The sequence below is a fragment of the Dendrobates tinctorius genome, unplaced genomic scaffold (assembly GCF_039654945.1).
Source record: "Dendrobates tinctorius isolate UK_male_01 unplaced genomic scaffold, ASM3965494v1 ptg000133l, whole genome shotgun sequence".
Lineage (NCBI taxonomy): Eukaryota > Metazoa > Chordata > Amphibia > Anura > Dendrobatidae > Dendrobates > Dendrobates tinctorius.
The window spans coordinates 26,517,405-26,541,619 of record NW_027361801.1 but is presented as its reverse complement, the minus strand read 5'-3'; the positions used below and the strand labels follow the sequence as shown (position 1 = coordinate 26,541,619).

The window sequence follows — 24,215 nt, the reverse complement described above, 5'->3', positions numbered from 1 at the left end:
TGGGGGGCTGTCTTTTGACGTCACGCTGCTCAGGGGTGTTGGTCACCTCGGGAGGCACTTCTCCTGATCAACATTCTGGAAATCCGGGTGATTCGGTTGAACCTGTGGCGGTTCCATCACCCCATCCAAATACCATCAGACAACGCCACTTCTGTGGCATATATCAACCATAAGGTGGCGCCCGTAGCAGGGTAGCAATGTGTGAGGTTGAAGCACATTCTCTGCTGGGCAAAGATGAACCATTCAGTCATCTCGGCAGTTCACATACTGGGGTGGAAAGCTGGGAGGCAGACTTCCTCAGCCGCCAGGGTCTCACTTCGGGGGAGTGGTCTCTTCATCCGAAGATCTTCCAACTGATTTGTCATCTCTGGGGGACTCCGGACGTGGACCTGATGGCATCAAGACTAAATGCCAAGGTGCCAGAGTTCATAGTTCTGTCCCGGCATCCAGAGGCCATTGAGGTGGATGCACTGGTCCTTACGTAGGGGCAATTCCGCCTTCCGTACGTGTTTCCCCTGCTTCTGTTACTCCCGAGGGTCATCAGGAACATCAAGGTGGAAGGGATCCCAGTGATCCTAGTCGCACCGGACTGGCCATGCCGAGCGTGGTACGCGGAGTTGGTGAATCTTGTCGTCGAAGTTCCTTGGCAACTACAGAATCGTCCAGATCTGCTCTTCCAGGACCCGATTTGTCACCAGAACTCGGGGGGGCCCCTTGTTTAACGGCATGGCCATTGAATCCTGGGTCCTAAGCCAAGCTGGGGTCTCCCAACAAGTGGTTTCCACCATGATTAGCTCTCTGAAACATGCGTCCGTGCGCATCTATCACCGTACCTGGAAAACGTTTTTTTGCATGGTGCAGGGACCGCGTTTCTTCTCTCGCCTTCTCCATTCCATCCATTCTGGAGGTCCTTCAGACTGGTCTCTACTCAGGCCTAGTGCTTAGTTCTCTCAATGGTCAGATTTCTGCCTTATCTGTTTTGCTCCAGCGCAGGATAGCTTCCAAGCTGTAGGTGAAGACTTTCATTCAGGACTCCCATGTGGTACCTCCCTATAGATTGCAGTTGGATGCCTGGGACCTTAATTTGGTCATAGGTGGTCTACAGGAGTCTCCCTTTGAACCGCTGCAGGATGTCTCCCTAACCCACCTTTCATGGAAAGTGATCTTTCTTGCCACAGTGACATCAATCATGCAAGTATCTGAGTTAGCTGCCCTGTCCTGTCAAGCTCCTTTCCTAATGTTTCACCAAGACAAGGTGGTTCTCAGGCCGTCTGTCCTTCTTGCCCAAGGTGGTCTCTTCCTTTCACTTTCCTTAACGAGGACATTGTCCGTCCTCGTTTTGCCCGACACCAGTACAGTTTTGAGAGGGCTTTTCGCACTCTGGACCTGTTGAGGGCTCTCAGACGGTACATCTTAGGGATGGCATCTTTCCGGAAGACGGACACCTTATTTGTTCTTCCTGAGGGTCACAGGAAGGGACTCGACACTTCTAAGTCCACAATAGCCAGGTGCATTTGTTCGGCTATGCAAGAGTCTTACCTTGTCAGAGGCAAGCCTATCCCAGCGGGGATTAAAGCACACTCAACTCATTCGGTGAGGGTCTCCTGGGCCATTTGGCACCAGGCATTGGTGGAACAGGTTTGTAAGGCTGCGACTTGGTCTAGTCTGCACACCTTCTTGAAACATTACAGCATTCACGCTCAGGCTTCAGCAGATGTGAGCCTGGGAACACGGATCTTGCAGGTGGCGGTAGCGCATCTCTAGGCAGCTGGTGCGTGAGGGATGGTCTGTCCTTTCGGTTCCCCACCGACAGACTGCTTTAGGAAGTTCCATGGTCCTGTGTCGCCCCAATTAGGCAAAGGAGAAACGGGTTTTTTTGTGTACTCAGCGTAAAATCCTTTTCTCCAAGCCACTCATTGGGGACATAGCACCCACCCGGTTGGCCTAACGGCTTGAGTATGTTCTTTGGTTTGACGCTTGGATACTCTTATATAACATTCTTGATTTCCTACTGCTTTGTCACGGTACTGGTTTGGCTGTGAGAGGTGTATACTGCAGAGGAGGAGCTTATCTTTTTTGTGTCTACTTAGTGTCGGTCTCCTAGTGGCAGCAGCATAACACCCATGGTCCTGTGTCCCCCAATAAGGGGCTTGGAGAAAAGGATTTTATGGTGAGTACACAAACTTCCCTGTTTTGTAATTTTCCTTTTTTTTAAAACGTCAGAAGAAATGTATCTCCCCCATATTTCAGGAATTGGATTTTTGTAGTTCCTTCTTTCTTGACACAGGAGGAAACTGTGGAAGCCCGCCAGGGCAGGGTCCTCTCCCCTCTTTATCAGCCTGTCATTGTTAGTTTGTTTAGTGATATCTGTAATTTGTATGTAACCCATTCTCATCTACAGCACCATGGAATCAATGGTGCTATATAAATAAATAATAATAATTGTTCTTCCTATTTGTGTAGAGATGTCAGCACAATATGTGACCAACAGAGTTTAGGGTTATCCTATGCTGTCTCAAAGCCGGACCTCTTAGTCCAGCTGCTTCCACATAGAAGGTTACATGATCTTGTTTTACTTGTCTATTTTATACTTAGTGGTTATCTAAAATAATCCTCTTTTCTTCTTGTAATGTAGATCAATCAATGCCTTTTTAATAGTTTATCTGTTCATCCTGGTCTCCAAAGCGTCCATCTGTACCACGTTGAAATACGTATGGCAGAGTAATCCTGCCAACGACGAGCCATGGTACAACGAGAAAACTCGCAAGGAAAAGGAGTCTTTTAAGGTATCCTTTTATAGTGTATTAGCACCGAATGGCATCTCGGTCTGGATAGTTATGGATTTGAGGGGGCACTCGGGTTTCCCAGGATTGAGGGGGGCACATCATTGGTGTACCAGTATTGATTTAGGGGGCACTTCCGTGGTTTGCCAGGATTGTTCTGATCCCTGGTGATGAGGATCCATACAAATCCTGTAGGACCACCCATTCGCAAGACGGATAGTTCTGCTCCTTTCTACATCACAAGCATTTTGTACATCTGTACACATAAGTCCGCGTTTTATTTTTTTAACTTATGAAAAATCCCATCCCACATAACATTGGCTCCATAGGTCACACATCAGGAATTTTAAAGTAAATTTAATAATTAATTAAAACAACAACTTGTTGACGTGGATAATTTAACGATGTGTGCGCCCTTATGTTGTGGATATATCTATTATTTGTGCTAAACTCATAAGGTTTTACAAAAGGGTAACATTTATAAATTAAGAAAAGCGGGCACTTGGGGGCTTATTTGCAGGTGGTTTCAGAATTTCAGAAAGTCTTGATATTTTGACATGGCACCATACAGCGCTGGTTAATATGTATTTTTTTCTCCTTGTTTACAGATATTGAAGATTTTTACAGATTTTCTTTCCTTCATGGTTCTGTTCAACTTCATCATTCCTGTGTCTATGTATGTCACTGTGGAAATGCAAAAGTTTTTGGGATCGTTTTTCATTGCATGGGATAAAGAGATGTACGACGAGGAAATAAAGGAGGGAGCGCTGGTGAACACCTCCGACCTGAATGAAGAGCTCGGGCAGGTATGGTAGAAGCTGTAAAATGCGGAGAAAAGGTTCATCTTTCCTCTTCCACATTCATTAAAGTGAGTGTCCAGTTTATAAAAGCGATCTTGTGACGCAGTCCATCCAAAATGGCTGGTGCAGGAGATGATCGTCGCTATGCAGATCTCTTCCCTAAGTAAGGGACCCCACACTGACTATATATATATATATATATATATATATATATATATATATATATATATATATATATATATATATATATATATATATATTACTGCTTGTACCCTAACGATACAATTAGCAAGACTACTGATCTCATTCCATTTCCGTAGGTGGAGTATGTGTTCACCGATAAGACTGGCACGCTCACCGAAAACTCAATGGAGTTTATTGAATGCTGCATAGATGGCTACAAGTACAGCGATGCTGTGGACGGGCACTCTGTAACCGATGGTCCTGCTGGAGTATATGGAAAAGCTTCACAGGTAATGATCTTCTATATAATAACACCAGTTCGTTTGCGTTATTGACCCTAAACCAGCGGCATCAAGAGATCTATAATAGTGGAAGCTGGGTCATTAAACCCATGGCCGGGACTTGTTGATACAGGTTCAGAAATGTCTCCTATGTTGTATTCCCATAAGACAGGTCTCTAGGACTAATGTAAAAGATTGTCAGGCAAAAATTCACATGATCGTATATCGGACTAATTTTATTCAATGGGTCTGGTCTTAACACAGACAGAATATCTGAATCAAAAAAAAAATTCAGTCTCGTAAATTGTATTCACCACTGATGTGTAATAATGGATGCACAATAAGGCAACATGACCCTAGAACATGATCTGGAAATCTCACTCGTTCAGCAGAATTTTCAGGGTGTAAATACAGAAGTGAGATTCTCCGAATATGATGGCATAATGGTAATGGGCATTTGTAGGACCTGACTTCCCGTTCTGTATTGTGACCAGAGCTTAATAGCCTCCTATAATCTCCAGGATCTGCCAGTCCTGGGTGACATGGCATAGCGCTATACACTGTGTTCCAAATTATTATGCAAAAAATATTTCCTCATATTTTCTCTAAATTACCTACAGTGCCTACAAGTAGTATTCAACCCCCTGCAGATTTAGCAGGTTTACACATTCGGAATTAACTTGGCATTGTGACATTTGGACTGTAGATCAGCCTGGAAGTGTGAAATGCACTGCAGCAAAAAAGAATGTTATTTCTTTGTTTAATTTTTTTTTAAATTGTGAAAAGTTTATTCAGAGGATCATTTATTATTCAACCCCTCAAACCACCAGAATTCTGTTTGGTTCCCCTAAAGTATTAAGAAGTATTTCAGGCACAAAGAACAATGAGCTTCACATGTTTGGATTAATTCTCTCTTTTTTCAGCCTTTTCTGACTATTTAAGACCCTCCCCAAACTTGTGAACAGCACTCATACATGGGAAAGACAAAGGAGCATTCCAAGGCCATCAGAGACAAGATCGTGGAGGGTCACAAGGCTGGCAAGGGGTACAAAACCCTTTCCAAGGAGTTGGGCATACCTGTCTCCACTGTTGGGAGCATGAACCGGAAGTGGAAGGCTTATGGAACTACTGTTAGCCTTCCACGGCCTGGACAGCCTTTGAAAGTTTCCTCCCGTGCCGAGGCCAGGCTTGTCCGAAGAGTCAAGGCTAACCCAAGGACAACAAGGAAGGAGCTCCGGGAAGATCTCATGGCAGTGGGGACATTGGTTTCAGTCAATACCATAAGTAACGTACTCCACTGCAATGGTCTCCGTTCCAGACGAGCCCGTAAGGTACCTTTACTTTCAAAGCGTCATGTCAAGGCTCGTCTACAGTTTGCTCATGATCACTTGGAGGACTCTGAGACAGACTGGTTCAAGGTTCTCTGGTCTGATGAGACCAAGATCGAGATCTTTGGTGCCAACCACACACGTGACGTTTGGAGACTGGATGGCACTGCATACGACCCCAAGAATACCATCCCTACAGTCAAGCATGGTGGTGGCAGCATCATGCTGTGGGGCTGTTTCTCAGCCAAGGGGCCTGGCCATCTGGTCCGCATCCATGGGAAGATGGATAGCACGGCCTACCTGGAGATTTTGGCCAAGAACCTCCGCTCCTCCATCAAGGATCTTAAGATGGGTCATCATTTCATCTTTCAACAAGACAACGACCCGAAGCACACAGCCAAGAAAACCAAGGCCTGGTTCAAGAGGCAAAAAATCAAGGTGTTGGAGTGGCCTAGTCAGTCTCCTGACCTTAACCCAATTGAAAACTTGTGGAAGGAGCTAAAGATTAAAGTCCACATGAGACACCCAAAGAACCTAGATAACTTGGAGAAGATCTGCATGGAGGAGTGGGCCAAGATAACTCCAGAGACCTGTGCCGGCCTGATCAGGTCTTATAAAAGACGATTATTAGCTGTAATTGCAAACAAGGGTTATTCCACAAAATATTAAACCTAGGGGTTGAATAATAATTGACCCACACTTGTATGTTTAAAATTTATTAAAATTTAACTGAGCAACATAACTTTTTGGTTTGTAAGATTTATGCATCTGTTAATAAATCCTGCTCTTGTGTGAAGTTTGAAGGCTCTAACTTATTTGCATCTTATCAAACCTGCTAAATCTGCAGGGGGTTGAATACTACTTGAAGGCACTGTATATGAATTGCAGTCATTGTTATTTTCCAGTCATCTAATATTCTAGTATAATTGCAATGTTTTTGAACAAACTGCCTATGAAAACAGTATATTTTTAAAAATAAGAAACGCTCAAAATTCATGTTCCAAATTATTATGCACAGCAGAGTTTTCAACCTTTTTATTTTGAACAAAAAAATGGTCAATTGTGAAATTATAAGCATTATCAGCTTATTACAAAATGAAATCAAACAGTTTTCAAGTCAAAACTTTATTCTAGGGGATGTTACATTTGCACATAGGACCTCTTGTTGGAAAGAAGCTTCTGAACTCTCGTCCATTGAATTTGTCAGTTTTTGGATAGTTTGTGCTTCAATTGTTTTGCATGTGGACAGAATACCGACCCAGAGCTGTTTCTTAGATGTGAACTGCCTCCCGCCATCATAGACCCTCCTTTTGATGATGCTCCAGAGGTTCTCAGTGGGGTTGAGGTCAGGGGAAGATGGTGGCCACACCATAAGTTTGTCCTCCTTTATGCCCATAGCAGCCAGAGATGCAGATGTGTTATTTGCAGCATGAGACGGTGCATTATCATGCATGAAAATGATCTTGCTGCGGAAAGCACGGTTCTTCCTCTTGAACCATGGCAGGAAGTGCTGTTTTAGAAACTCCACATAGATTATGGCGTTCATCTTTAACCCTTCAGGGATCCTAAAGGGGCCGACAATCTCTCTCCCCATGATTCCAGCCCAAAACATTACTCCACCTCCTCCTTGTTGGCGCCTTAGCCGTGTTTTCATGGGGTGTCCATCAACCAGCCATCCTCCACTCCATCCATCTGGACCATCGAGCGTTGCACGGCACTCATCGGTGAACAAAACCGTTTGGAAGTCAGTCTTCATGTATCGTTTGTAGACAATAAAGTAAACCCCAGCACTCAAATGAAGAGAAGAAGGGATGTATATGCAAAAGTGAATTTATTAATTGACACACTGCAAAGGGAACCTACCCAGAGCAACAGCACCAACGTTTCGGCATAGAGCCTTTCTCAAGGTTGTTGCATCACTGGTCAGAGCAAGGAGCATGGGTCTCAAAGGACTACCGGATTTTCAAATAGAGGTGAGGTTCCATACGATTTGCAGAGTGTGCATGGGTGAGAGATGTGATAGGGTCACTATGGAGAGTGAATGGACGCCTGCAGTGGAGGTCCAGGACAAATGAGGGTGGCAGGGGGAGCGACTGCAGCTGAGACCCATGTTTCCTTGCTCTGACCAGTGATGCAACAACCTTGAGAAAGGCTCTATGCCGAAACGTTGGTGCTGTTGCTCTGGTTAGGTTCCCTTTGCAGTGTGTCAATTAATAAATTCACTTTTGCATATACATCCCTTCTTCTCTTCATTTGAGTGCTGGGGTTTACTTTATTGTCTACTTATGATTCTTTACCCCTAGAGCACCTTCAGTGTGTGGTAGAGCCTGGAATTCATATACTCTTTCATGTATCGTTTGGCCCACTGGAGCCGTTTCTGCTTGTGTGCAGTGGATAGAAGTGGTCGACAGGATGGCTTACGCACAGCTGCAAACCTCTGAAGGACCCTGCATCTTGTTGTTCGGGGGACGTTGGAGGCACCAGCAGCTTCAAAAACTTGTCTGCTGCTATGACAAGGCATTTTTGCAGCTGCTCTTTTAACCTGACGCAATTGCCTGTTGGAAAGAGTCCTCAATTTTTCCTAATCGGCACGCACACGTCTGTGCTGGGAATCAGCTACATACTTCTTGATTGTGCGATGATCACAATGAAGTGTCTTGGCAATGTTGATTGTAGTCATGCCTTGACCTAAATACGCCACAATTTGTTGCTTCTCAGCAGCCGACACATCCTTTTTCTTTCCCATTTTGGCAAAAAATGTAGGCTGCTTAATAATGTGGAACAGCCTTCTTAAGTAGTCTTGCCTTTATTTGGACACACCTGTCAAACTAATTTGCACAGGTATCTGCAATTGCTTTCAGTGATATAAAGAGCCCTGACACACATCACCATCAATGAGTTTAAATTACAAACAAAACAATTCTAACCTTATCACTCCTAAACTCTTTTTGCATAATAATTTGGAACACAGTTTATATGTTTTGCCACTGTGTCACGCTGATGTTTTTGATGCCCTCCAGGACAGGGAAGATCTGTTCCTCCGGGCGCTGTGTCTGTGCCATACAGTGCAGATGAAAGACGAGTGTCAGGCTGACGGTCCCGATGTGTCATCAGACAACCAGTGTTCTTACATCTCCTCTTCTCCTGATGAAATCGCTCTCGTGAACGGAGCCAAAAAGTAAGTCCAAGTATAAGCTCCATAAGTTGTTCTTTACACTTATTGTTACCAGTATTTACAACATAAAAAAGGACTAGTTAAAGCACCACTGAAACCTGCCCCCAGTGCACGAGAACGCCCCAAAATGCAAGTTAGCTCAGCCACATCCACTTTGTGGGCCAGTTGGCTTGACTGTTGGTAAGTATGCTCCTAATACCCCTATTAGGGGTTGTCTAGGGTTGAGAGTAAAAGTCTGCAAGCACTATGTGACAAATCGCATATGTGCAGTCATGTAGCCGCTGGTTCGTACCTTCAGTACCAGGAAAACCTGACAGTGCACACACTGTACGCTGTAATCATTCATAAGTGATTGAAAACTTTGCTCTCAAATCTGGATAATCCCTTTAAGTTTAGAAGTTATACCCTATCGATGGAACAGAGAATGACTTGCCAATTGCTGGAGATCCGACCCCTGGGACTCCCACCAATTTCAAGAATCAGGGCTCTAAAAAGTCTATGTAAATGCAGCAGTGGTCAATCATGTGTACTGTATGGAGGAAGTGGCAGAGGTTCTGTGTAATGTATATGGAGGACATGATGGCGGTCCTGTATGACGTAAATTTGGTAGTTTGTGGAGGTCATGTGAAATGTATATGGAGGATGTGGTGGAGGTCCTGTAAGAGGTATATGGAGGATGTGGCAGAGGTCCTGGAGGATGTGGCGGAGGTCCTGTATACAGCTCTGGCAAAAATTAAGAGACCGGTTTTATAAAAATCAGCTTCTCTGCATGTCTGACAGCCATTCCATTCCAGTGTCAGTTGAATTCCAGCCAGAGTACACCTCATTCTACTCAATGTGCTTCTGATTAGGTGATCACCTGAACCAAATCTTATATAATGAAGGAAAGTATAAAAAACCCTGCTGTGGTGTTCACAAGCCTCTTGCAATAGGACAAGCTGGATGGCAAAACAAGTGCTAGTAATATCCCAAAAGTAATAGGAATGAAAAAATAACTTTTAACCATGCCGAAGGAGTTGAAAAGAAAAGTCTTGAGTGAGGAAAAGAAGGGCTCCATTCTGGCTTTACTAGCAGAGGGATGCAGTGAGCATCATTTTGCCTCCATCCTTAAAATCTCTAAGACGACAGTCCATTACAGTCCATTACAACAAGGTCAAGCAGCAGACACTGGGGACAACAAAGCTACAGACTGGCAGTGGGCGAAAATGACTCTCCATTGACCGGGATGACCGTTATCTAAGGCCTGTTTCACACATCCGTTTTTGGTCATCAGTCAAAATCCGCCAATTTTATAAAAAAACGGATCCACCAAAAAAGAGGCAGATCCGTTTTTTTCCCCCATTGATTTGCATTAGTGGCGGATTTTGACTGATGGTCGTCCGTTGGGGCCGTTATTTGACGGATCTGTGAGAATTTTAGCGGCTCCCGGGCGGACCAGACGGACACTGCAACTTTTTTTTTTGGGTGACGGTCCGCTGTATTTAACTGCGCATGCCTGATAGGTGAAAGCCGGGAGCAGTTTTAACTCTGAAATGCTGTCCCGGGAGCCGCTAAAAATTCTCTCTCTCTGTCTCTGTCTCTCTCTGTCTCTCATGAATCAAGCCGCATACAAGGTTATCCTGGAAAAAACAGTTGATTCCTTCTGCTCAGGCAATGTTCCCCAACTCTGAGGACTGATTTTTCCAGCAGGACAATGCAACATGCCACACAGCTAGGTCAATCAATGTGTGGATGTAGGACCACCACATCAAATCCCTGTCATGGCCAGCCCAATCTCCAGACCTGAACCCCATTGAAAACCTCTGGAATGTAATCAAGAGGAAGATGGATATTCACAAGCCATCAAACAAAGAGCTGCTTAAATTTTGGTACAAAGGTCACCCAAAAGTAGTGTGAAAGACTGGTGGAAAGCATGCCATGATGCATGAAAGCTGTGATTAAAAATCATGGTTATTCCACAAAATATTGATTTCTGAACTCTTCCTGAGTTAAAGCAATAGTATTGTTTCTAATTGATTATGAACTTGTTTGCTTTGCATTATTTGAGGTCTGCAAGCACTGCATTTTTTTGTTGTTTTGAACATTTCTCATTTTCTGAAAATAAATACAAAATTTAGTGCTTGGAAATTCAAAGACATGTCAGTAGTTTACAGAATAAAAGAGCAATTTACATTTTACTCAAAAATATACCTATAAAGAAAAAAAAGACAAAACGAATATTTTGCAGAGGTCTCATAATTTTTGCCAGAGCTGTATATGGAGAATGTGGCGGAGGTACTGTAAGATGTATATGGTGGATGTGGCGGAGATCCTGTAAGGTCTATGTGGAGCATTTGGCAGAGGTCCTGTAAGATGTATATGGAGCATTTGGCAGAGGTCCTGTAAGATGTATATGGAGCATGTGGCAGAGGTCCTGTAAGATGTATATGTATGTGGAGAATGTGGTGGAGGTCCTGTAAGATGTATATGGGTGATGTGGCAGTGGTCCTGTAAGATGGATGTGGAGAAGGTCCTGTAAGATGTATATGGAGGATGTGGCTGAGGTCCTGTAAGATGTATAAGGAGGACAAGGCAGAGGTCCTGGAGGATGTGGCGGAGGTCCTGTAAGATGTATAAGGAGGACATGGCCGAGGTCCTGGAGGATGTGGCGGAGGGTCCTGTAAGATATATATGGAGGATGTGGCAGAGGTCCTGTAAGATGTATATGTATGTGGAGAATGTGGTGGAGGTCCTGTAAGATGTATATGGGTGATGTGGCAGTGGTCCTGTAAGATGGATGTGGAGAAGGTCCTGTAAGATGTATATGGAGGATGTGGCGGAGGTCCTGTAAGATGTATAAGGAGGACAAGGCAGAGGTCCTGGAGGATGTGGCGGAGGTACTGTAAGATGTATATGGTGGACGTGGCGGAGGTCCTGGAGAATGTAGGTCCTGTAAGATGTATATGTATATGGGGGATGTGGCAGATGTCCTGTAAGATGTATATGGGGGATGTGGCAGATGTCCTGTAAGATGTATGTGGAGGATGTGGCAGAGGTACTGTAAGATGTATATGGTGGACGTGGCGGAGGTCCTGGAGGATGTAGGTCCTGTAATATGTATATGTATGTGGAGGATGTGGCGGAGGTCCTGTAAAAGATGTATGTGGAGGATGTGGCAGAGGTACTGTAAGATGTATATGGTGGACGTGGCGGAGGTCCTGGAGGATGTGGTGGAGGTCCTGTAAGACATATATGGAGGATGTGGCAGAGGTCTTTTAACTTGCATATGGAGGATGTGGAGGAGGTCCTGTAAGATGTATATGGAAGAGGTGGTGGAGGTCCTGTGAGATGTATGTGGAGGATGTGGTGGAGGTCCTGTAAGATGTACGTGGAGGATGTGGCAGAGGTACTGTAAGATGTATATGGTGGACGTGGCGGAGGTCCTGGAGGATGTAGGTCCTGAAAGATATATATGGGGGATGTGGCAGTGGTCCTGTAAGATGTATGTGGAGGATGTGGTGGAGGTCCTGGAGGATGTGGCGGAGGTCCTGTAAGATGTATAAGGAGGACATGGCCGAGGTCCTGGAGGATGTGGCGGAGGTCCTGTAAGACATATATGGAGGATGTGGCAGAGGTCTTTTAACTTGTATATGGAGGATGTGGTGGAGGTCCTGTAAGATGTATATGGAAGAGGTGGTGGAGGTCCTGTGAGAAGTATGTGGAGGATGTGGCGGAGGTCCTATAACACGTATATGGAGGACGTGGTAGAGGTCCATAGTGGTTTCCGTGCAGGAGGTCCTCAGAGTAGCTGCGCTGTATGTGTACAGATCTGTTGTCTTTTGTGTGGATTTCCAGGTGCCTTTATTGCCTCCTCTATAAATTCTCCAAGTATAGTGGAATTATGTCACATGCATTTGCAGCACTTTATGAGCACTTCCGTGAGGTGTTAAGAGCACTCGCTTCCGTTTAGTGGGGTCATTAGCGCTGTCAGCAGTCCTCACAATGCTGCTTCTGGAGCAGCTGTCTGCTTTCACAATCCTGGTCAGACCTCTGGTTACTATAGTTCATGGGAGGGGATTGGTAATCTGCAGTGTGGTAGCTCCTCCTGCTGGTCACTTCAGAGAAAACTACAGACCATTTCTTACTGGTAAAGCATAAAATATAGTGAACACCTTTTTATAAGACACATTGTACAGCAGTAGGATATTATATTTTACTTTGTCGCCAGAAAACATGCTTTAGAGAGGAAAAAAGAAATGCACCACCATTATATTGCAGATAAGGCAGAAACTGCTGTGATGGGCACATTCTCCTGTCTATGGTGCAGAGAACAAACTTTTAGGACCCAGTGTATGACATGTTCATGCACTTATAATACTGATGAGGCTGTAGAAGTCACAATCAAAAACTGTAATGTTATCTGTATTACTTCATAACTATATCAATCAATGAAGAACTTGTATATCTATCTACACACAGTGCGGAAAAAAGTATTTTGTCAGCCACCAATTGTGAAGAGTTCTCCCACTTAAAAATATGAAAGATGCGGTTAATTGACATCATAGGTAGACCACAACTATGAGAGTCAAAATGAGATGACAAATCCAGAAAATCACCTTGTCTGATTTGGCAAGATTTATTTTTCAAATTATGGCGGAAAATAAGTATTTGGTCACCTAAAAACATGCAAGATTTCTGGCTCTCACAGACCTGTAAATTCTTTAAGAGGCTCCTCTGTCCTCCACTCATTACCTGTAGTAATGGCACCTGTTTGAACTTATCAGTATAAAAGACACCTGTCCATCACCTCAAACATTAACATTCCAAACTCCACTACGGGGAAGACCAAAGAGCTGTCGAAGGACACCAGAAAAAAAAATGTAGGCCTGCACCAGGCTGGGAAGACTGAATCTTCAAAAAGCATGCAGCTTGGTGTGATGAAATCAATTGTGGGAGCAATAATAAGAAAATGAAAGACAAACAAGACCACTGATAATATCCCTCAATCTGGGGCTCCATGCAAGATCTCACCCCCTGAGGTCAAAATGATCACAAGAACGGTGACCAAAAATGCCAGAACCATACAGGGGGACCTAGTGAATTACCTGCATAGAGCTGGGACCACCGTAACAAAGGCTACTATCAGTAACATATTACGCTGCCAGGGACTCAGATCCTGCAGCGCCAGACGTGTTCCCCTGCTTAAGCCAGTACATGTCCGGGCCCGTCTGAAGTTTTCTAGAGAACATTTGGATTATCCAGAAGAGTATTGGGAGAATATCATATGGTCTGATGAAACCACAGTAGAACTGTTGGGTAGAAACAAAACTCATCGTGTTTGGAGGAGACAGAATGCTGAGTTGCATCCAAAGAACACCATACTTACTGTGAAGCATGGGGGGTGGCAGTATCATGCTTTGGGGCTGTTTCTCTTCAAAGGGACCAGGACGACTAATCCATGTACATGAAAGAATGAATTGGGCCATGTAAATAATAATAAATCTTGCCAAATCAGACAAGGTGATTTTCTGGATTTGTTTTCTCACTTTGTCTCTCATAGTTGTGGTCTACCTATGATGTCAATTACAGGCCTCTCTCATCTTTTAAAGTGGGAGAACTTGCACAATTGGTGGCTGACTAAATACCCCCCCCCCCCAACTGTATTATAGTATAATATACTGTATATAGGATACCCTCCAGGATCTCATTCTTTATCACATACAGCTTCATTTGTTTCATTGTGTATTGATCTTATACTACATTAACCACAGATACATTAGCTAGCTGTCAGCCAAGCTCTCCTGTGTTCTGTAGAGGGCTGCTGTCAGGCTTTTCTGTTCTCACAAGCCTCCCATGTCCTCCTCTCCCAGGTTACCCTGTCCTCCTCCAGACTCCCTTGTCCATCGTCCTCCTTCCTTTCGGCTTCCCTTTCTGTCGTCATGCTCCTCCTTTGGGATTTCCTGTCCGCCTTCCTCCTCCTGTGGGCTGCCCTTAACATTGTTGTCCTCCTCCTGGGATGCACTGTCCTTTGTCATCCTCCTCTTCCTCTTGGCTGCCCTGTCTGTCTTCCTCCTCCTTGGCTGCCCTGTCCATCGTCCTCCTCCTTCTTGGCTGCCCTGTCCGTTGTCCTCCTCCTGGGCTTGTCTGTCGTCGTCCTCCTTGGATGCCTTGTCTGTCGTCGTCCTCCTTGGATGCCTTGTCTGTCGTCGTCCTCCTTGGATGCCTTGTCTGTCGTCGTCCTCCTTGGATGCCTTGTCTGTCGTCGTCCTCCTTGGATGCCTTGTCTGTCGTCGTCCTCCTTGGATGCCTTGTCTGTCGTCGTCGTCCTCCTTGGATGCCTTGTCTGTCGTCGTCGTCCTCCTTGGATGCCTTGTCTGTCGTCGTCGTCCTCCTTGGATGCCTTGTCTGTCGTCGTCGTCCTCCTTGGATGCCTTGTCTGTCGTCGTCGTCCTCCTTGGATGCCTTGTCTGTCGTCGTCGTCCTCCTTGGATGCCTTGTCTGTCGTCGTCGTCCTCCTTGGATGCCTTGTCTGTCGTCGTCCTCCTTGGATGCCTTGTCTGTCGTCGTCCTGCTTGGATGCCTTGTCTGTCGTCGTCCTCCTTGGATGCCTTGTCTGTCGTCGTCCTCCTTGGATGCCTTGTCTGACGTCGTCCTCCTTGGATGCCTTGTCTGTCGTCGTCCTCCTTGGATGCCTTGTCTGTCGTCGTCCTCCTTGGATGCCTTGTCTGTCGTCGTCCTCCTTGGATGCCTTGTCTGTCGTCGTCCTCCTTGGATGCCTTGTCTGTCGTCGTCCGCCTTGGATGCCTTGCCTGTCGTCGTCCTCCTTGGATGCCTTGCCTGTCGTCGTCCTCCTTGGATGCCTTGTCTGTCGTCGTCCTCCTTGGATGCCTTGTCTGTCGTCGTCCTCCTTGGATGCCTTGTCTGTCGTCGTCCTCCTTGGATGCCTTGTCTGTCGTCGTCCTCCTTGGATGCCTTGTCTGTCGTCGTCCTCCTTGGATGCCTTGTCTGTCGTCGTCCGCCTTGGATGCCTTGCCTGTCGTCGTCCTCCTTGGATGCCTTGCCTGTCGTCGTCCTCCTTGGATGCCTTGTCTGTCGTCGTCCTCCTTGGATGCCTTGTCTGTCGTCGTCCTCCTTGGATGCCTTGTCTGTCGTCGTCCTCCTTGGATGCCTTGTCTGTCGTCGTCCTCCTTGGATGCCTTGTCTGTCGTCGTCCTCCTTGGATGCCTTGTCTGTCGTCGTCCTCCTTGGATGCCTTGTCTGTCGTCGTCCTCCTTGGATGCCTTGTCTGTCGTCGTCCTCCTTGGATGCCTTGTCTGTCGTCGTCCTCCTTGGATGCCTTGTCTGTCGTCGTCCTCCTTGGATGCCTTGTCTGTCGTCGTCCTCCTTGGATGCCTTGTCTGTCGTCGTCCTCCTTGGATGCCTTGTCTGTCGTCGTCCTCCTTGGATGCCTTGTCTGTCGTCGTCCTCCTTGGATGCCTTGTCTGTCGTCGTCCTCCTTGGATGCCTTGTCTGTCGTCGTCCTCCTTGGATGCCTTGTCTGTCGTCGTCCTCCTTGGATGCCTTGTCTGTCGTCGTCCTCCTTGGATGCCTTGTCTGTCGTCGTCCTCCTTGGATGCCTTGTCTGTCGTCGTCCTCCTTGGATGCCTTGTCTGTCGTCGTCCTCCTTGGATGCCTTGTCTGTCGTCGTCCTCCTTGGATGCCTTGTCTGTCGTCGTCCTCCTTGGATGCCTTGTCTGTCGTCCTCCTCCTGGGATGCCTTGTCTGTCGTCCTCCTCCTGGGATGCCTTGTCTGTCGTCCTCCTCCTGGGATGCCTTGTCTGTCGTCCTCCTCCTGGGATGCCTTGTCTGTCGTCCTCCTCCTGGGATGCCTTGTCTGTCGTCCTCCTCCTGGGATGCCTTGTCTGTCGTCCTCCTCCTGGGATGCCTTGTCTGTCGTCCTCCTCCTGGGATGCCTTGTCTGTCGTCCTCCTCCTGGGATGCCTTGTCTGTCGTCCTCCTCCTGGGATGCCCTGTCTGTCGTCCTCCTCCTGGGATGCCCTGTATGTCGTCCTCCACCTCCTCTGGGCTGCCCTGTCCGTTGTCTTTGGTCGCTTCTTTAAGGCATTGATAGGGCTGATCCTCACTCTACATGCCTAATCTGTGTGACGTATGGAGATCCTGATTATTTGGTTTACGTTACATTTCTTTCAGGTTTGGATTCACATACATGGGAACGGAAAATGATGTCATGAGGGTGAAAAATAAGAATAATGAGATGGAGGTGTAAGTATGATGGCCACTGGCTCCTTTACGTTTCCTGTAGTGCTCAGTCATCATTATAAGGCAGACCTATTGAGACAAGTGTGACAGCTGACAGATTGATGGTAAGGTGGGACACAAATGGACGGAGATGGAGATTTTGAAGGGGAAATGAGCCGAATGGATGGCGAGTGAAAGGAAGAAATAGTAATGAGATGAGTGAGGAACCCAAGGAGCAAACAGAGTGACATAGAGGCAGTATTCCTCACAGTGTCTCTCCTCGCTTTAGCACATAGGCAGAGCTTACAGGAGCAGCTGTTTCACAGGCCATATGGTCAGTCGCTGACTATCTGTATGTATACTCTGCTTTCGTAGTGCTGCAGCCATTTCTAGTGGTGGACAGGGGTCATCATGTTAGTCAGAGCCCCAACAGCATATATGGTACTGATGGTATATGATTAATGGTTATTCCCATTTTCACCACTGGATATTGTTCGATAGTAATTGTAAATACAAGTAATTATGCCATTTACTGCTTATTAACATTTTTAGTCTTTCTTGAAATATTAATACTTTTTGTTTACAGCTTGTTGCCTTGGAGACAGACCACCTCTACTAGACAGCAGAATAAGCACTGTGCTTGCTAGCTTCTTTCGTATTAAGTTTGTTAGCACGCTTTTGCAGCTGGTAAACATTACTGGAGCACGCTGTTACCTACTTATTCCCGGTCAGCTTAAGTGCTGTGCATACAGGCTAGAGAACAGCAGTGGTCGGTCTCCTAGGTAAAAAGAAAAATGTTAATATCTCAAGAATACCTATAAATTTTTAAGTGCAGTAAATTGCAGAAGTGCCTGTTTTTACAAGAGCCATCTGACAACATCTATAACTATGAGAATAAACCTTTAAATATAACTTTACAAGGGGGATTTTCCAATGTGGAAATAATGATAAATTCTATGACGTTCCAATTTCTACTCCTTCGATTTTCAGGATAATTATTTATGTGAGTGACATATATCATCTGTAGCCACGACATACAAGTCTGAGGTCCAGGTTCTTCATCTGAATGAGCTTTGCATGTACTGGATGTAACGGCATCCACATCTCAGCAGAACGCAGGAAGCCCCGTCCATACACTCAGTATTTCCTAATTTATTAACAGGAAATAAATATCCTAAAATGTCAAGTAATTTAATCACAACGCATGTTGGAGAGCTCTAAGGGTTGGCATGTAGATTTCCAGTCATCACGTATCCCTGTGGCTCCATTTCTGGGACCAGCACTGATCCAAAGAACGGGGCCCTGCAGTGCCTATCTGATTGGAGCGGCCGTGGGGTATGCTCACCACCTCTCCATTCTTTGTCAACTTCTCCAGTTTCAAAAACATAGCTAACTTTAAAACTTGCACAGTAAATTAAAGGGGTTTTCTGAACAGAGTAGACGTAGTATCAGATCGCTGGAGGTCTAAAGTTGGCGATACACATTTAGATGGCTGTTGGACAATCGATGCTTCAGCCACCTCGACCTTCACTCCTATACACAGGGACGCTCGTGCGGCTGAGTGCTCCTTTGTTCTCTATGGGAAAGCTGCAGACTGGCATCAGGTGTCAAAGTCCCGCCAATCTATTGATAGATCATCAATATTATATGCTCGGACAACCCCCCTAAATTCTAGACAGTGTATATCTGCATTGCTTGAAGGTTGACATGTTTGCTTTGTATAACCTCTGCCTGTACTGATAAATGTTTCTGCTTTTATTACCAGGTACGAGCTTCTGCACGTGCTGAACTTTGATCCGGTGAGGCGGAGAATGAGTGTGCTCGTTAGGACAAACACAGGTAGATCTGGGGAGTATCAATGCACGTAATACTCGTCATCATTATGGAGAAGGAAACTCTTCTGTTAATCAAACATTGGCATAGGGATTGGCACAATACAAACAGCCCTGATCACGTGTTCAGCTGACCACATTGCCAGGTTGGGTTGGTTTTTTTTGGGTCCTATAGATGTATAATAGTTGCTTTAAAATAAAAAAAAAATGATTGTGTTATCTTAAGAAAGATCTTTAAAGGGAGTCTGTCACCCCTTTTTTGAGATATCATATAATGCTATCATTCAGTTGTGTGTCACATAAGGATTCTCTTAGTACTTTTGCTTCCCCCTGACCCCGCACCTTTCATGCATAAATACCTTTTTTATATCGGTTCAGATGTATGTAAACTGCCGCTGTCCTGTCCGATGGGCGGGGCTTATTCACCTGCTCCCCCCCTCCCTGTCTTGCTCTGCGCATTTCTTCTTGTGTAGAGCAAGACAGGGAGGGGGGGGAGCAGGTGAATAAGCCCCGCCCATCGGACAGGACAGCGGCAGTTTACATACATCTGAACCGATATAAAAAAGGTATTTATGCATGAAAGGTGCTGGGTCAGGGGGAAGCAAAAGTACTAAGAGAATCCTTATGTGACACACAACTGAATGATAGCATTATATGATATCTCAAAAAAGGGGTGACAGATTCCCTTTAATACAGCAACCAGTCCTGAAAGGGATATTCCAGTAATGAGAAGCTGTCGCCTATCCACAAGATAGAAAATGCAAACAACTCAGCACTTAAAATGCTTCAGTGACTGTAGGCAATCAATCGCTTGTGTCATGGTGTTTCCCTCATAGTTCTGACCTTCGCCTTACAGAGGAGTCAGTAGGTGAGCTGTATTGGCTCCAGCAAAGCAGGACGGCCGCTGATGACCCCATTCACGAAAATGGCAGATTATAATTGATGTAGAAATAAAAGCACTGTATGAATTTCCCTATTGTCTGTTGTATGGAACTTTCTGCTAAAAGAGTGCCATAGGCAATTAAAGAACTGTCCACATGGCAGGTGATAACTTCCAGGACAGTGGGGTCCTCTGAGACCCCTACCACCAAAAAGGGGAACTTTTGCTGGGATCTGATGGGAAAAGAAGTCCCAGCACCCATAGTACTAACAGAATGCTGATGAGGAAGAACCACTCTCTGAGTGAAAGGTTACAGAGCACGAGAATCAGGAATATTGCTGGATACATTAGACACTGTGCCTCAGAAGCAGTTTTGCTGTGTTCGTGGGGCCGGGACAGCGAGACCATGCTTTTTTGCAGGTTTTATGTGATAGGAGAGGTACACTTGAAATTCCTGGAGAACTTCCCCCCCTGGGTTACAGCATTGTGTATCCTTATATTATTGGCTATTGGCTTTCTAAATGTTTTCCCATGTTTCTGATTTGCATTACGGTGTGATCCTGGCAGATCCTTAGGTTTTTAGCAGTTCATCTTGTGCTTTATTCTAGTCTTTATTTCTACAATTTTTAATAAAATAGTGTATTAAAAAAAAAAAAAAATTATTAATCATGTGAACCCGGTGGCTGTCTGCAGCTCGTGCTGTCAACTAGGCAAGAATTACTGAGCTCATTATTGTCTGCAGCGCTGCAGCCATCAGCGGTAGAGACTCCATGCTGGACCCAAGGAGGGTGAATAAATCACTTTGTTTTTATTTCAGTATAAACTGCAGCTGAGGGATAGGAGTTTCCCAAAACTGTCTGGAAAACCCCTTTAATGCATTGTTTACACTAGGACTCGGTGTCACAATCCTGGTTACAGTCACATTTGTGATCTGTTCACTTTTTTTTTTTTTTTTTATTTCAGGCAAAATTTTCCTTTTCTGCAAAGGAGCCGACTCGTCGGTGTTTCATAGAGTGACCCGGGATGAGGTTCAGCGCATTAAGGTTCACGTTGAGCAGAATGCGTTGGTATGTTTGACTTTTATACTTGCTCAAGTCCAGACATGTCAGGGCTGTGGAGTTGGTAAGCCATACCTCCGATGCCACAACTCCACAGCACTGGTCACTACTGAGCATGTACTGTACATAAAGTGTAGCACAGATTCATCTCATCTATGACTCCACACCACTGGTCACTACTGAGCATGTACATAAAGTGCAGCACAGATTCATCTCATCTACGACCCCACAGCACTGCCTCACTACTGAGCATGTACATAAAGTGCAACACAGATTCATCTCATCTACGACTCCACAGCCCTGGTCACTACTGAGCATGTACAAAAAGTGCAGCACAGATTCATCTCAGCTATGACTCCACAGCACTGGTCACTACTGAGCATGTACATAAAGTGCAGCACAGATTCATCTCAACTATGACTCCACAGCACTGGTCACTACTGAGCATGTACATAAAGTGCAGCACAGATTCATCTCATCTACGACTCCACAGCACTGGTCACTAATGAGCATGTACATAAAGTGCAGCACAGATTCATCTCCTCTACGACTCCACAGCCCTGGTCACTACTGAGCATGTACAAAAAGTGCAGCACAGATTCATCTCAGCTATGACTCCACAGCACTGCCTCACTACTGAGCATGTACATAAAGTGCAGCACAGATTCATCTCATCTACGACTCCACAGCACTGGTCACTACTGAGCATGTACATAAAGTGCAGCACAGATTCATCTCATCTATGACTCCACAGCACTGCCTCACTACTGAGCATGTACATAAAGTGCAGCACAGATTCATCTCATCTACGACTCCACAGCACTGGTCACTACTGAGCCTGTACATAAAGTGTAGCACAGATTCATCTCATCTATGACTCCACACCACTGGTCACTAATGAGCATGTACATAAACTGCAGCACAGATTCATCTCATCTACGACTCCACAGCCCTGGTCACTATTGAGCATGTACAAAAAGTGCAGCACAGATTCATCTCAGCTATGACTCCACAGCACTGGTCACTACTGAGCATGTACATAAAATGCAGCACAGATTCATCTCATCTACAGCTCCACAGCCCTGGTCACTACTGAGCATGTACATAAAGTGCAGCACAGATTCATCTCAGCTATGACTCCACAGCACTGGTCACTACTGAGCATGTACATAAAATTCAGCACAGATTCATCTCATCTACGACTCCACAGCCCTGGTCATTACTGAGCATGTACATAAAGTGCAGCACAGATTCATCTCATCTACGACTCCACAGCACTGGTCACTACTGAGCATGTACATAAAGGGCAGCACAGATTCATCTCATCTACAACTCCACAGCACTGGTCACTACTGAGCATGTACATAAAGGGCATCACAGATTCATCTCCTCTACAACCCCACAGCACTGCCTCACTACTGAGCATGTACATAAAGGGCATCACAGATTCATCTCATCTACGACTCCACAGCACTGGTCACTACTGAGCATGTACATAAAGTGCAGCACAGATTCAGCTCAACCATGACTCCACAGCACTGGTCACTACTGAGCATGTACATAAAGGGCATCACAGATTCATCTCCTCTACAACCCCACAGCACTGCCTCACTACTGAGCATGTACATAAAGGGCATCACAGATTCATCTCATCTACGACTCCACAGCACTGGTCACTACTGAGCATGTACATAAAGTGCAGCACAGATTCATCTCATCTACGACTCCACACCACTGGTCACTACTGAGCATGTGCATAAAGTGCAGCACAGAGTCATCTCACCTCCGACCCCACAGCACTGCCTCACTACTGAGCATGTACATAAAGTGCAGCACAGATTCATCTCATCTACAGCTCCACAGCACTGGTCACTACTGAGCATGTACATAAAGTGCAGCACAGATTCATCTCATCTATGACTCCACACCACTGGTCACTAATGAGCATGTACATAAAAGGGCAGCACAGATTCATCTCATCTACGACTCCACAGCCCTGGTCACTACTGAGCATGTACAAAAAGTGCAGCACAGATTCATCTCAGCTATGACTCCACAGCACTGGTCACTACTGAGCATGTACATAAAATGCAGCACAGATTCATCTCATCTACGACTCCACAGCCCTGGTCACTACTGAGCATGTACATAAAGTGCAGCACAGATTCATCTCATCTACGACTCCACAGCACTGGTCACTACTGAGCATGTACATAAAGGGCAGCACAGATTCATCTAATCTACAACTCCACAGCACTGGTCACTACTGAGCATGTACATAAAGTGCTGCACAGATTCATCTCATCTATGACTCCACAGCACTGGTCACTACTGAGCATGTGCATAAAGGGCAGCACAGATTCATCTCATCTACCACCCCGCAGCACTGGACACTACTGAGCATGTACATAAAGTGCAGCACAGATTCATCTCATCTATGACTCCACAGCCCTGGTCACTACTGAGCATGTACATAAAGTGCAGCACAGATTCATCTCATCTATGACTCCACAGCCCTGGTCACTACTGAGCATGTACATAAAGTGCAGCACAGATTCATCTCATCTACATCTCCACAGCACTGCCTCACTACTGAGCATGTACATAAAGTGCAGCACAGATTCATCTCATCTATGACTCCACACCACTGGTCACTACTGAGCATGTACATAAAATTCAGCACAGATTCATCTCATCTACGACTCCACAGCCCTGGTCACTACTGAGCATGTACATAAAGTGCAGCACAGATTCATCTCATCTACGACTCCACAGCACTGGTCACTACTGAGCATGTACATAAAGGGCAGCACAGATTCATCTCATCTACAACTCCACAGCACTGGTCACTACTGAGCATGTGCATAAAGTGCAGCACATATTCATCTCATCTATGACTCCACAGCACTGGTCACTACTGAGCATGTACATAAAGTGCAGCACAGATTCAGCTCAACCATGACTCCACAGCACTGGTCACTACTGAGCATGTACATAAAGGGCATCACAGATTCATCTCCTCTACAACCCCACAGCACTGCCTCACTACTGAGCATGTACATAAAGGGCATCACAGATTCATCTCATCTACGACTCCACAGCACTGGTCACTACTGAGCATGTACATAAAGTGCAGCACAGATTCATCTCATCTACGACTCCACACCACTGGTCACTACTGAGCATGTGCATAAAGTGCAGCACAGAGTCATCTCACCTCCGACCCCACAGCACTGCCTCACTACTGAGCATGTACATAAAGTGCAGCACAGATTCATCTCATCTACGACCCCACAGCCCTGGTCACTACTGAGCATGTACAAAAAGGGCAGCACAGATTCATCTCACCTATGACTCCACAGCACTGATCACTACTGAGCATGTGCATAAAGTGCAGCACAGATTCATCTCATCTATGACCCCACAGCCCTGCCTCACTACTGAGCATGTACATAAAGGGCAGCACAGATTCATCTACACTATGACTCCACAGCACTGGTCACTACTGAGCATGTACATAAAGTGCAGCACAGATTCATCTCATCTACGACTCCACACCACTGGTCACTACTGAGCATGTACATAAAGTGCAGCACAGATTCATCTCATCTACATCTCCACAGCACTACCTCACTACTGAGCATGTACATAAAGTGCAGCACTGATTCATCTCATCTA

General features: G+C 45.6%; 1 protein-coding gene across 3 annotated transcripts in view; it reads left to right on the top strand.

Annotated features, from left to right (window-relative positions):
• ATP11C (ATPase phospholipid transporting 11C (ATP11C blood group)) overlaps positions 1-24,215 on the top strand; it is a 213,081-nt gene that overhangs the window by 111,996 nt on the left and 76,870 nt on the right. For all 3 annotated transcript variants that reach the window (XM_073543577.1, XM_073543576.1, XM_073543578.1), the window contains exons 11-17: positions 2,636-2,786; positions 3,392-3,589; positions 3,904-4,056; positions 8,396-8,553; positions 16,720-16,791; positions 18,533-18,606; positions 20,443-20,546. In XM_073543577.1, coding sequence (XP_073399678.1) covers positions 2,636-2,786; positions 3,392-3,589; positions 3,904-4,056; positions 8,396-8,553; positions 16,720-16,791; positions 18,533-18,606; positions 20,443-20,546 — 910 coding nt within the window. The remainder of the gene's footprint in view (positions 1-2,635; positions 2,787-3,391; positions 3,590-3,903; positions 4,057-8,395; positions 8,554-16,719; positions 16,792-18,532; positions 18,607-20,442; positions 20,547-24,215) is intronic.